The 15,577-nt window shown below is 30.7% G+C and overlaps 1 protein-coding gene across 1 annotated transcript; it reads left to right on the top strand.

The window, feature by feature from the left end:
- The first annotated feature begins 12,774 nt into the window (after positions 1-12,774).
- LOC149482680 (uncharacterized) lies at positions 12,775-13,736 on the top strand. The gene is made up of 2 exons (XM_089703231.1): positions 12,775-12,851; positions 13,232-13,736. Exons 1-2 carry the CDS (start codon positions 12,806-12,808, stop codon positions 13,600-13,602), a joined length of 417 nt encoding a protein of 138 aa, XP_089559357.1. The 5' UTR covers positions 12,775-12,805; the 3' UTR covers positions 13,603-13,736.
- The last annotated feature ends 1,841 nt before the right edge of the window (positions 13,737-15,577 follow it).

Raw genomic sequence — 15,577 nt, 5'->3', positions numbered from 1 at the left:
TTTATTTATCTAACCACTGTCAACCCCTAAATGTAATAAACGGATGAACCGATTTCGATAAAACACGTTGCTCTTTTATATTTTGATATGCCGCTTGAGTATATTATTTGACCACATTCGATTATTGTTCATTCCCACTTTCACCGCTGTAATCTAATAAATGGATAAAAAGAATTGGATAAAAATATAACTAATATTTTTTCCCACATTCCCACTTTTACCTCTATATACCTAGGTATAATAAATGGATGAACCGATTTTGATACACTTTATCTAAGAACCAGCGTCGGAAAATATGCTGCCTAACACGCATCTAATTCGTATTACCTGTTAGCGAGCTACGGTGGCACAAACAGACAAACATAGCGGTCAAACACTTATCACCCATTTTTTGATGGTTAAAAATGGTTAAAAGGGGTTAAAAATATAATACGACATAATTTAAAGGACATTTTATGTATAAAATTTACCTAGAAGTAAGCATAATTCTAATTTGACCCCTTCCCCCCCTACTACCTCAGCTTACCCCCCCACCCTTGGGGACTTTCGATATGATCACCTGGACATTTATAAGGAATAAATTACTGTAGCGTATAACAGATAAATTACGTTTTATCGTACACTGTATAGTGTACAATTTATAGAATGCCTTTGCAAATGTTCGCCGTGAATACTTAAATGGTCATAACTTTTTTATTTACAAACCGATTAACATGAAATAAACACTTAATGTTTAATGAAGATTACCACAATATATTAGTGAAAACCGCATCTAAATCGGATAAGCCGTTTCTGAGATTAGTGTGCACAAACATACAGACAAACAGACAAAAAAAATTATAACTACAGTTTTGGGTTTGAGATCGATTTAATAATAACCCCTGCTATTTTTTTTACATATTTTCATTGTACAGACATCACTTTTCTAGAATTTTATTAAAATATGTATTGAATATTGATTGACCACGCGCAAGGTTACTAATTTCCACTATATCCTCACGCAAATCGTCAATTTTTATGAACATTGAATCTGTAAATAAAAAAAAATCAAAAGATAAGTGTACCTAATTTTAATAAAAAGCTACTAACAAATAAAGTTTTATCAAGAACTAAAGTGACCTTCTTTGGGCGTATAATATAGTCTTGTAAAAGTTATACATGATAAAAATAAAATTTCATCATTTTCTTATTTTGTCATAACTTTAACTAATTAAAAACATGAGTCTAACTATATAATTATAATAAACAATAAATATAAAAGCTACAACTTACCTTTTGTGGGAACGCAAGAAGGCGAAAATTAAAAAAAAAGCCGAAGATTTTTAAAAATGTAACCAATGAACACAGTCACTGTTATCTACTATTACCCAAAGAGAATACAAATACTACGTCTATTACCTATATAACTGTAAGTAACATCAAATAATAAACATCTACCCTCACTTATAAAAATTTAGTATATTCACATGATATATAATCGCACCTGAAATTTACTCTGGGAAGATATGAATTATTTATTTAACTTTAAAAAAAAAAACAAACTCACCAACATCATAATATTTAAATTATGAATTTCCGAGGAGCGTTAATATTATGTAATATTGATTTAATTTTAATGAAATCTCATAGATGGCGCTGTTTTAAATTTGTCTTTATACTACTAAGATTCATTATACTGTTTCTCTGCCAAAATAACTTAAATGATGTAGTTTTTATAGTGTAAAGGTAGACAATAGCATGGCTTACTCAAAAACAACATTTAAACATGAGTCTTTATATTGTACGCTGTCGTAGTACACGGAATACGTAAGAAAAATAAAGGTTCACAGCTCCTCCCCCGAAGGTGATAGCATGATAATATGTATATAACAGCCTGACCCGACCTGTTAGTAATATTCATGCAAAATTTGAAGTAAATCCGTGCAGTACTTTCTGAGATTAGCCTGGACAAACATACAGACAAACAGACAAACAGACAAACCGACAAACAGACAAACAGACAAAAATTCTAAAAACTATGTTTTTGGCTTCTATATCGATTATAGATCATGGATTATGTATTCTTTTAAAAAAATATTCAATGTACAGTTTTGACTTTCCTACGATTTTATTATATGTATAGATTATATTTTGAAATTTTATTTGAATTGGTAATCATTCCTAGATTAAGTATCGATACTTATTTAAATAGGATCGCAGAAAGAAAAACGAATATATTAAACAGGAACATATAAATGGAAAATCCCGCGTGCGTGCGAACTAATCCGGAACATAACTTATGCAAATAAAATTATAAAACAGCTTAAACAAAGCCTATCCGTCAAAACTTAGTGACGGAATACGTTGCAAACGAGAAAAGTTTTGATTTCAGCTTCAGAAATTCATTAGCGAACCCAGCCCCGGAATTACACCGACACGAGGCGTTAATAAAAACTTTGGAGAAGTTGCCCTTGGAATAATGCCAGGATCACACTCAAGGTAAGGATCGAACGATCTGGAACGTTCCAGAATGATTCGGTTTGTTAAGGCGGGTTCTTTTAGTTTATTAGCACTTTTGTAGGTATTAACAGAAGTGAACACGTATTTTATCTTTGTTTTTCGAATTCACTTCATATCTTTACACCTATTTCTTTATATTCTTGTTACTAGATGTAGCCCAGTGAATAGTCCATTTTAGACAGTTATTTAGTTTACTGTATATAGTTACATCTATTATTATCCGTCGCTAATTGGGTAAATGTTTGGCTAAATGGAACCGAATGTTTGTGCAGACAGCTGGTACCTATTTACCTGTTTATTTGGAATATTTACACGATACATTTTCCCGTTAAGATGTAACTTGAAACATTAAAATTTCATAATTTATAATATTTTGTTTATGCTTTTCCATGACTGCAGATCCTCACAAGTAATATTTTAATGTAATAATTCCTACCGTCACGACGCTCAGAAATGACTTCTCTATAACTAGAACAATCATGAAAAAAAAGAATAATTTTACTGCAATACCATTTCCATGTTATCCATTAAAAGGCCACGTACAATGCAAGCTAATAGCAAGTTTCCAGCAATGTGGTAAACACATCTTTACGTGAGATGCAGAGTGCGATGCATTAATCTAGCTAATTGGCCTCATGCGGTTTCGTTCGCTACTTTATGGCTTGCTTTGAGAATTATCTACGTAATTGATGCTACGAGGTTTGTTGACTTTGCTCTTTTTGTGAGACATCAAATGGTGATTATTGTTCTTGATTTATTTTTTATTATAAGTATTTAATACTGTTTATGAAAAAATGCCTGATTAACTCTAGCTGAAATCTATTCAAATGAAAAAGTTATTACTCAAAAGAAAAGCAGAAAAGAAATATTAATGAATAAATAAACTAATGACAACTATAACAATGACGTTAACTATATTTAATATGGTAGGCAGCATGCAAAAGAAACCTACTGAGTGAAACCACATTTAAGGAACGTTCGCGCGAGTTAATAAGCGCCAATCAAATATGTTTTAAGACATAGGTAGATTACATTAATATGTATCTTGTCCAAAATACTGTCGAATTTTTTCGCAGATCAACACGCAGAAAATTCAGTGCAAGCCTTAAACTACCTATTTACCTAACGTTTAATATTAAACTGCCACTGAACCTACAGTTTAAAATTGACAAGAATTATTGACATTTCAATGGGAAACACTCGTAGTTAGGAAATTAATCAAATTACTATGCAATACCAGCGGCAGCAAGTCGTATATCAATTTAACACTCCATTAGAAGCGGATACGAATTGAAATTGTTTTCGACGTGGTCGGGAATTTATAGTTTCAATACTTGCGGAAAAAGTTCGGATTTGTTGGTAAGTATTCATATTCCGTTTTATGACAGAATTCCATTAGTGGTGTGGATAGAAATGTAAATAAATTTAGTGTTTGCGCACATTTACGAATGTATTCTGAAATGACATCGATACAAAAGTTTTTAAGGTGTACATTTTACCCATCAGCTCTGTGATATGAACATTGAACAAGGTATTATAGGAACACAATTTTAATAGATTCACATGCAATTTATGCTAACTTATTATTGAGATATGTAGTTCCATTGCTATTGTTTTATAATTAAAATTATCGATAATGGCTTAGAATTATAATTAGACCACACTGTAACCCTTCAATTCCGTTGTTATACACTATTTCAAATCAGAATTATTTACGGTAGATTAATATTAATGAATACATGTGAATTTTCACCGCAGAATTTGAATGATTTTATGCGTCTAGATTTTAAATGTATTATGGCACAGCGGACTTAATAATTATACGCGCCTGTTTGAAAATTAATGTCGTGTTATTCAGATTAGGTATATTCAATTAATTATGTAGATTTTCATAATGTTTCAGATTTGAACTAGATCACAACTACCTCGTTAACATATAGAAGTATCTATAGCATCTGCGCTGTTTGTTGCAACTGCGTTTAAAATTGGAAATCTACAGAATCGGTTCTTGATTATATCTGAATACAGTGAAGGAAATAATACCATTTACAAAATGTAATACGCTTTCTAAAACTCAATTTATTCCATACGATTCAAAGTCAAGAATTGAAAACCTCTCATCAAAAATAGAACTTTTAAGGTAAGCTTCAAATACAGAGCCTGAATGAAAGTTGAGCTCTGTTATTTCGAGAATTCAGTTATTATTTTTCAATATTCCACATCGAAGATGCGAATAAAACTTGTAATAAAAATGTCACCGACTGAAATGTTCAAACTTTTTTTTAATCTAACTATCAACATTCTCTGCAACGAAAAAAGTAGTATTCCAATACTTACTTACTTATAACTTCCAAGTTATTGGCTATATATATTACTCTTTAAATATTTTATAATTGAGTACGAAACTAGTTTTATCGTAGAATAATAAATAATATAGTATTGTTAAAATCAATAAAATATAGGTACTCTGTATCCCCAAGAGCTTTCAAAATCATGAATGCTATGCCGATTTACACAAAATTTGATAAATTATTAATTGCTTAATTAGTTTAATATATTTAAAACCAGAATATTTTCAAGTTAATTTCATTGAATGTAAAACTCATTTGTACTAATTAAAATCCTCACTAAATAAACGTAAACGGTAAAGTTTTGTCTGGAAGGAAGAAATATTTAATCAACTTAAATTCAGAACTGTGTAGTATTTTAGCATTATTGCAGTAATAAGTATAAGTAGAAATTTTGAACGGTTTTTAAATTGGTATATAGGAAAATTTATTGTTATAATTATTTCATTAATTTTTATTTATCATAGGGCACAAAAATGTGTTATTAGGCAAAGAAATTAAAAAAAAAATCACCTACAAAAAGTACCTGTTTTTGCCAATAAGTAAATTCTAACATTCCTGTAACAGCCGCTAGGTTCTTGTTTCGTCGGAGTTCGATTTCTAGAGGTAACAAAAATTAGGTAAATAAATAGATTGATGAGTACTTTCTTTATATAAATATAAAAGTAAATATTAAATACACAAATCATTGCCTTTATTTTCAATATTATAGTTTTGTAATTAAGATTTTTTACTCTTAAAAAAAATGATAATCAAAACGTTACACACATTAGCGACGCAACTTTAAAAACGGTTACCATTTTGAACTTTCGCAATTCCCACATAATGTTACTAAGTTCCATAAAGGCGAACAAACTGCTCGAACAGTACTGTTAAGCCCCAGTATGAATGCACTGAAACCAGAGTATCGCATTAAAATTTAATTGCAAACCTTTTCAGCGGCGCTCGTGTAGACGTCATTACTGTAATGTCATTATACTTAAGTCGCTTTCATACGAAAAAGTTATTATTTGATTGTAGGTAGGTACATTAGTATTTAAATCGAATGTGGTTCGTGAACTTTGAGGTTTAAATTTTGAAGCTTTTTGGCATTAAAATATATACAGGTAGGAATGTGTTTTAAATGAAATTAGTTTTAAAAATATTACACAGGTGTTTTTTTCAAAGGCTAATAGCACAGAAGCGGTAGTGTAACAGATTTTTTTTTTAATTGTGTATCCTTTGAAAAATATCCGGCTATTTTATTTCTAGTGATCGAAATCTGAACATTTCATTTTTTCTTTTAAGCCCAGATTAACATGCAAATCCAAATTTTCAATACTTGCCATCCATCTATGATAATCTCAAGCGATATCTCCAATTAATCGCATTTCAATTATCACACAAAAAGTAGCACTTAGGATGATTAAGACCCAAATCGTTAGCAATCATCTATCAAAATGTCGTATCCTTCCAGCTTTTGTCTTGAAACTTGAGTAGGATTCCCAAGTCCAACTTAATGTATCGTATGTTTTGGTGGAAACATACGTGGGTACATTGTGGGCGTTTGTCCACGTTATATTGCAATGTGTAAACAGGCTTTAATGTAGTTACTAATACATATTATAAAACGTCTACTTTAGAATTATGTTATTTTAAATATCTATTTTATATTGTTATCTATTTTAATATGCCTACCGTCTAATATCAGGTAAGTACAATTCTACACTATATTAATAAAAAAATTAAATGTCTGGATTAAATTAAATTCACAATATAAAAAATAACTAATAATAATACGAACCTTTAACAGGACTATTTGTAAATACAATGAAAATAAGTGATAAAAAATAACGTTTAATTGAGAACAATTAAAAAAGCAGCAGTACCGGTTCAAATCAATACCCGTATATTTGTAAAAACTTTGACATGCAAACTTGCAGAGGTACTTAGGAGGTCGTTATTGTTTCCCGTGTTTGCTTATATTACAGTTTAAGTCATCGTTAATCTTCATAAGAGCAATTAAAGCATAGGAGTTTGATGTATCTTGAGCAAATACTGTGCTGCTAAAATGATATATATCTATTAAATGTACCTACCTAATATAGCTATTGATTTCTACTCGTCCATATTTATTTATAGAGGATCATTTCAAAATATTATATGCATCTTTTGCTCAGTAATAATAAACAAAATAAACTGAAATATCGAAATTGTTCAACAAAACACTAATCTTACGCGGTACCTACGTTATTCTTCTTTGTTTTCATCACTCACATAAAAAGATGAAAAAGATGATGATGAATGTTTATATAAAAAATAAATAAAATTAGAATAACACTGATCTAACTATTCTCAAATTTCCACAATCGTTTTCATTATTTATACGAGTGCGGTGTTGTACTGGAGTTATATTTGCCAAAATTGTTTGTTCCAATTTTACAACAAATTGGCCAAGTTCGTGCCATTAGCTACACGCTGTCGTGTATTTACGGCTATTTATTTACATTTTTTCGTTACTTCCTCCCCGATACATTTTTTATCAGGTCAGCAATTTATCTTGCAGTTCTTATATTAAATTGCCGTGCTATTTGCAAGCAAAAATGTTTGGTGCAATGGTTTGGGCTGGACTGTAAATGTTTAAGTTTTTGTTTAAGCTGCATTTGAGGGTTTCTATCAAGATAATGCAGGATGAAAATAATAAGTATTTCCTCAAAATCTGAAAGATGTCCAAAGTTATTATACGTATCAATAAGACCTAGCAGGGAAGACTAAAAAGGTATGTATTAAAATTTTCAGTATAAAAAAACATCAGTACCAAACAACAATTTATAATGATGTAGGAACAGTTTAAAAAAGTAATTAGGGCTACGATTGTTCAAAATATACAAGTGAAATATAATTCAATATACATCAATAATTCAGAGTATATTAAAGACTAAACAAGAAGAAAGAAAATGAGCATAAAATGCCATTAATTATTTGTTATGATACAAAAGCACCATCCATTTATTTACAATTTACGCGACAAAGTAATAAGAAAATAACAAAAACTCATCTGAGCAATCTAACAACAAATCTTAGCATCCAAATTGATTTCTTCTGTTTGTTCGACACGTCAATGTCATTCTAAATAAAGAGAATCTTTCGGTAATTTGGTCGAAGCATCTCGCCGACAGTTCATCGACCAAGCCGCTTAGCTTTCAGTCAGTTTCAGACGTGAGACAATGAAGCGCGTGGTTTGTTTTACTTACAGATCAACTATTTACAGATGGTTTTGGCGCAATATTACATTCAATAGATGGATAGATTCCTTTGTTATCTTTTAATATACGATGGTTTTGTTTCTCTGATCTTTTGTGAAGAACAGATTAATCTGTCTGTCATATCTATAATTATTGACACATTAATCTTTTTGTAATATTATGTTTGCTTTCTTATAAAAATCCAAATGGTTTATTAAGTAATTAAAAACTGTAATCTAAACCTAGTTATGTACATTAGTTTGAACACTATAGTTTAAAGCTTTTGGATCCACCTCACGATAATTCATGTTCTATTCCATCTCCTATAAATATAACATGTTCAACAAAAAGTTGTCATAGCGTTTCTTAAGGTCTCATCCATCTGAATATTAATTAAACATGTCGCATACGGCTTAGGCGGGACAGATACACCACACATGATGCTATCGGTTTTGATTTCCCGAATCCAGTAAAAACCTCTGTCGCCACCTCACCTACGTATTGTAGTCACTGTATTGTATTCTACGCGCAGGCTCGGATAAGGGGCCTGGAAATTGTTTTACGTGACACGTTATAACGAACGAGAGGACGGGCACGCGTTTTGAATCGCTAACATTCCAGCTCACCCCATTTCGTTTGATGTCATTGTCATTTTGATTTCACTTAGCAAATTCCTTGATTTCATTTAGTGGAGCATACAAATTCACTGTTTCTCCTTCGTGCTCAGTTTGTCATTGTAAAGAAATAATAGAAGACAAGTCAGGAATACTGTCTTTTTGCAGTAGGTACTTGTGAAACATTACAATGGCACTGTTAATGTAGTAAATTCACTCTAAATAGAAAATGAAATAAAAATAAGACTGAAAAACGAGGAAATTAAATAAAAATACGAAGGGAAAGCAGTATGAATTAAAGTGAAGCATACTGCAACCAGTAGTTATTTAGAAATTATAGGTTACCTCTGAAAATACGTCTCCAGTTACATTCATATAAATCGACACCCACGGTTTTTCTGCGTCAAACCTATAATTTGAAATTCTAAACTTGAAGTACCTAATTTAAGCTGAGAAATTGAGTTGTTACATCAAGAACCTTATACTGGTTGAATTAAAGAAATTTGTTTATTTCCTTTTTGTTACAATGTGGAATTGAATGAACATTCTAATGGAACGATTATTATTTAATTAAGTTTTCTGAAACCATCCAATTGCTATTCTATTTCATTCTATAGTAATAACTCAAACATATTATTTTTCATTTATTTGTAAGCTTATAAGCTCCCACTTATAAGCTTGACTACATATTACATGTTCTAGTCATCACAATTAATATGAACTTCATATATTATAGGATTGCATCCTACATTGTAATTGACACACCACAGTCCAATCATAATCCAGAGCACATACATTATGCTTATCCCCAGTCCACAGCTGCACACACCACTAAGTTATAACGCTTATTGCCAAGTTGTGATCACAGGTGGACACAACGTACAAACTGACTCGCTAAGTTCTAACTTTAAATCTGCACCTGTGACAAGGACTACGTGACACCAACTTGTATGCACTGTTCCGTCTGTATACTTGTCCGAATATGTCTTAAGTTCCAAGTGCATTCTAAGTAAACCGAAGTGGGGTTTGAATACAAACATCCTGGTAAAATTTTGTTTTTTAGAATTTTTGTAAGGAAATTATGGAAACACTTTAAAATGTTTGTTTATAATCTGGATTAACAGACAAGTTATGGCGGAAATATCGAAATTTGTCAAGCTTAAAAAAAATCAAAATTCTAATTATGTACACAACAAACGAAAATTACATCTCGCATTTATTAATTACTATCGTTTCTGTTTTTGAAGGTTTACAATCTGTTTATTAAACGGCGGGCAAGTGTTTTTACTTGTGATTATAAAAAGGCGGATAAACCCGCGGTATACAGCTAGTGATTTTAAATCTTAACATATTAATAAATAAAAAACTCGTCGATAATTTCCAGTAAAAGGTCAATTTCACCCAATCACGAAGTACCGAGCGCAGTGGATTACATGCCGTGTCGCTATACGCTCCACTACGCAACTCTGGGGCTGCCAATAGGTTTTTTTTACTACATATTTTATAAATTAATTTATTAATACTAAGTTGAGCACTCGGTTTTAAACAGTGTATAATTTGATTGTGGTAATAAATTACTGTAAATCATGTCCACGTTCGTTTTTTGGCTAAGAGATTTGATAAATTGTAACTATAAATTTATAAAGAATAGAAAAAATACTATCACGAGGCGGGACTCGAAACCACATCCTTTCACGCCAATCCGGGGCGGATCAACTCGGCCAAATGCTTTATATTTATAAAGGATTTGAATGCCTTAAAACCAAAAATATCAAATTCAAATTATAATTAATTTCGGCGAATTATATGACAAACGTAAAAATATTATCAAAACTGTATATCACGATGTCGTATAAGTTATCTATTGTTTGTTGATATATTAAGGGCCGATTTTTCAATGCTTGGATAAAAATTATCCGTCCAATAAAGTATTACACAATATAAGTATTAAAATGTCACGTAAACTGTCAAATACGGGCAATTAGAATACGTTTTTAAAATGGCAGTTTTATATACATTATTCGATGAATAAGTTTTATCCAAGCATTGAAAAATCGGCCCTAAATGAAATAGATATTATCATACATTTTTGATGATTATGTAATTGATATTATAATGATTTCAAAGAATTAGTATCACTTGTTACCGAGTATTAGTCGTCAAAATTCTTAAAATTTCGCCTTTTATTGTATATAATATGTATGTATTTTTCATTCGATAAACTAAATTAGTATCTATATTGGCTATGGTTCATATTTACCTACCTATGTTTACACAAGTCAATAACTGCGTTAAAAATAACCGACTTCAAACTTGCACTTGTAACATTTACAAATGAAGACAAAAATGCTCATAAAATAAAAACTACTGGGCCTATCCGAATAAAATTTTTATGGGACCAATTCGACACCATCCCGCATCGAACAAAAAAAGAATCACGTAAATCGGTTCAGAAACCACGGAGTAATCGGTGTACATACATTAAAAAAAAAAAAAAAAAAAAAACATACCGGCCGAATTGATAACCTCCTCCTTTTTTTTGAAGTCGGTTAAAAACAAACCTTATCAAAATGTTTATGTTTCTCAATAAAAAAAGTATTTAAATCTATTAGACGAGACCCATGTAAACATTTTAAACTCAGTTAAAAAGTCAAAAGGCAGCCCTATAAATAATACAAAATCGTTCGACCGCAAAAACTCTGCTAATCAAGTTAAGAGCGAATGCAAACATTTGTTTTACAAATTAAACATTTAATATTAAATGAGTAATTCCCAACAGTTAAAACCCACCCTCTTACCGGTCCACTTATCAAATTAGCGTAAATAAATATAATTATGGATACCATCTTTGTTCTGCTTTCATTTATGGAAAATAATACTTACATTCAAAAACCTTAATTATTATTTTATACATATTATCACTTATTATAGTTGTTTAAGATCGTCAAGCACACATCGGCTACCAATGAAATTTTTTTAATTACATATTATCTTTTCTTTATTACACACTCAACATTTTAGAAAGAAGCTAAACTATACATTTGTTTTTGTATGTCTTGAATTTTGTCTCATTATAATGTCAGATTGAAATATTTAATTAGTTCCTTAGACACTGCCACAGTTTCGTCTAGATATTATAATTAAATCACATTATCGTCCATGTATTTTCAGATTAATTTAGAGAGGGAGAACACATTATTACATTTTATCAAATACACGAACAAGTCACGTATTCAAGATTGGATCAAGATCCTTAAATAGATAATGAATCAATAAATCATGGTAAATTATTTATATTTATTTAAAAAAATTACATGTATGGAAAATTTGAATCGAATACTTTTGATGATAAAATAATCGAGACCACTATTTCACAGATAACTAGCTTTTCGCCCGTGGCTTCGGTATGACTACACACTTGCGACTCTACAAAATTTTGTACTGTACTGGATATTCGAAGAAGGGGCAGTACGATATTTTTTATGATGCCAAGGAAACTTGATCTTAATATACGAATAAGTGACAATTTAAGATGAATTATATTTTAACCGGAGTGATGTTAATGATCTTGAACCGTATTATGAGCGATGTTCTAAAAAGCGCCAAACATTTTTGTCTCACAGAGTTACGTCACACAGCATATCCTAGTATTTACATAGTCTACCCACAAGTTTTTAACAATGGTCCTCTCCTTGTTGAACATATTATATTGTAAAAAAAATATCAATAATAAGCTTCGATGGAAACTACTCAAATAATTTCCAATAATAGTTTAAGAGCGCAATATTTACCTAAATCGATGTAGAGAGCTTTCTCAACAAACATGATAAGAAATTCTAATTATTTACAAAACCTTTTGTATTCGTATATATATTATAGGATGAGTAGAAATATAATATTATATTCACAAGTTTTAGTAATATTAAAATGGTTATACCTCTACATAAGTGTAGAGTCACGGTATCAAAGGAGCTACTAATATTTGATTTCTATCATATTAAGATTATAATCATATTATTTAAATTTTTCACAAGACTTTATCTGATACTGCATAGGGTATATAACGATTTTATCTATATTATATTAGTAGTTGTATTAGCGTGAGTCTACTCGGTTCAAAATGGTGTCTAAAATTTTGCTTTTGGTGGCGATTTTCACTTGTCAAGGTACGTTTACGACGAATAATCCTTCTTATATTTTTTTGCCTCTGTAAAAGAATAACATTTTGATACTTTAGATAAGAAAGTCATAACATTTTTTTAAATGGGTCTACCTTGCTAGTTATTAGTAATTAGGCTATAATTATACTTGCTCCTTAACAGGCAATACAGATCCACGTGAGAGAAGTTAAAGAAAAACAAATCATATTATCCCTGATCTTTATTCAGTATAGATTGTATTTCACACAAGCTCTAACCAAAAAGATAGTGTCTGTGATCATCTTTTCAAAACTTAACATTGACAGAATCCCTCCTCACAGGGATCAGGACTTTCCGCTAAAGAATAGACGAAATAATTATTAATAATTTATGTTTATCTGTTTCAGTTCTGTGCCTGACGGAAATCCGTCTTAACGATATAAACGTTCACTACATAAAAGATCCACTGATTGGCACATCCTTTGGTATACCGTCTGAACGCTGGGACGACACTCTCGTAAACTGTAATGTTATTTTCCCCAATGGTATTTCTTACTCCGTGTATCCAACGGCCAATCACCCGAATTTGGACTTTATGGCCATGCCACAAGTTAAAATTTTCCCCTTCAAAAGCTGCTCATTATCTGTAAGGAATATTGGAAAGGAGTACAGCGGTGTGTACGAACTGATTTCAACAATCAGGCGTCAACCGAATAACGACGTTATTGTAACGAGGCGAAGATTCATTCTGGAAGTTGTCGAATCTGACTTTAATTAGATACCTGAATTCTGAATTGTATTGGCTTCAAGTGATATTATGTGTGAGCTATGTAATATGGACTTATTGTGATATTTATTGATTATTTTTTGTATTAAAAGTTTCATTGTATAAAGTCACGATATAACTGAGTATTAAATGACATTTTAGTTAACGTAAATGTTTGTATATTATTGTAGTACCATTTAAATAAAATAACACATGTATAAAACATGTGTTATTTTATTTAAATGGAAATGCAAATGTTAAGTACACTATATCCTCCATATTATCACAAATTATTTAATGTATTTTGACAATCTTTTAAACAACACCATAATATAGATAATACATAACAAATTATGAATCAAACTTGAAAAAGCATACCTCCCCTGTGAAGCATACTGACTTGACAAGAAATTCTAAGGAATGAAAATACATGAACGATACACGTTGCAATGCACTAATACGCAGTCGACACTAATTAAATTAATTTGCTAGTAAATCTTCGAGTGTCCTCAAGTTGCCACAGTTCCCAGTTTCTGAAGCAGATTATAATTTCTGTGACTGCATGACGGCACGTGCTGTGTGCGCCTTAGAGATTTGATCTTATATTAGCTGCAAAACTTTCAAAACTTTTGATGGAATTCTTGGTTTTGATATTATACCTTAGACCTGAAAATATTACGTATATTCAAGAGTAATATATTGAAGATAAATTTTTGGTAAGTAACTACCCTAAGTTCGTAAAAGTAAATATTTTTTTCAATTGTTATTGATATAAATATGCTCTTATGATTGATTCAGTTATTCTTGAAAGAGTAATAAAATAGTGCTGATATTTTCTTTTTTATGCTTATTAAATACATGCATGATCAAAAGTTAAAATGATAAGATTGTAATAAAACAGGCAATGAATGAAACGATTAGATAATTATTATCAAATATACCTATCATGGCAACAATGATTAATGATTTTTATTAATATTATCTATTGCTTAGGCCGCACCCACATAGACAGGTGACTTGCCTATCGAGTAGCTTTGTATAGCGAGTAGCTTAGTAAAACCAAAATAAATAGGTACCATAGTATAAAGAGAGAAGTAGGCCGACTCCCGGCGCGGCTTAGGAGCACACGGTACCTAAAGACGCGAGGCGTGGGGTTGTCAATTGTCACATTGATATTTTAAATAATAATAAATTATCGAGTAATATGCATAATAGCCCAAAAATGGGCGATGGATCCCGGACTATAAACAAAAGCTCATCTATAAGTCCGACTCGCGACTCAAATAGTATAAGGCTTTGTAAATTCACCGCCTGTCTGCACGACTGCGTTCTTATATTATTTTCATCGAGATATATGTACGTAGTACATACTATCTCTATGATTATTTTACGTACCTACATCAATGTCTCTGCAGCAACGCCTTGAGGCCATAATGACAATTTTCAATAGTTTTAAAATATAATTTAAGTTTCTACACCTACATGCAGTTAGTTTGTTTTTATTACTATCTTGATATAGGTACCAACTTATTGTCATAATATGCATGTATATTGTATAGTCACGATATCAAAATATCCGTCTCTAAGGACCTACCTACTTAATTGATACAATACGATTTCATAATATTTAATAATATTATTTTATCTGATACTATTGAGTATATATAAGATTTTAATTAATACAGTATTATTTAATAAGTATAGCCTTGTTTCGATTGTCAAGAAGATTTAAAAATGGTGACAAAAATTTTGCTTTTGGTGTCGATTTTCATTTGTCAAGGTAAGAATGTAAATATTCTTCTCTGATTATTTTTTTTATTATTGCCACCGTATAACATTAATAAAGCTTCGACTTGTACTTAAGAGATAGGAATAGCTTTAGCCTAATTTGCAAAAACCTAAATATTTCTTAATATTAGTTACGTCCCTTGTACGCTTATGGGACAAAAATAAAATACATTTAACATTTGATTTCACTGAACAATAA

This window comes from Colias philodice, chromosome 14 (genome assembly GCF_061535455.1).
Source record: "Colias philodice isolate Cphi_HAF_F1 chromosome 14, ilColPhil1 Martin Lab GWU primary, whole genome shotgun sequence".
NCBI lineage: Eukaryota > Metazoa > Arthropoda > Insecta > Lepidoptera > Pieridae > Colias > Colias philodice.
This window is presented reverse-complemented; position numbering and strand designations above follow the sequence as displayed.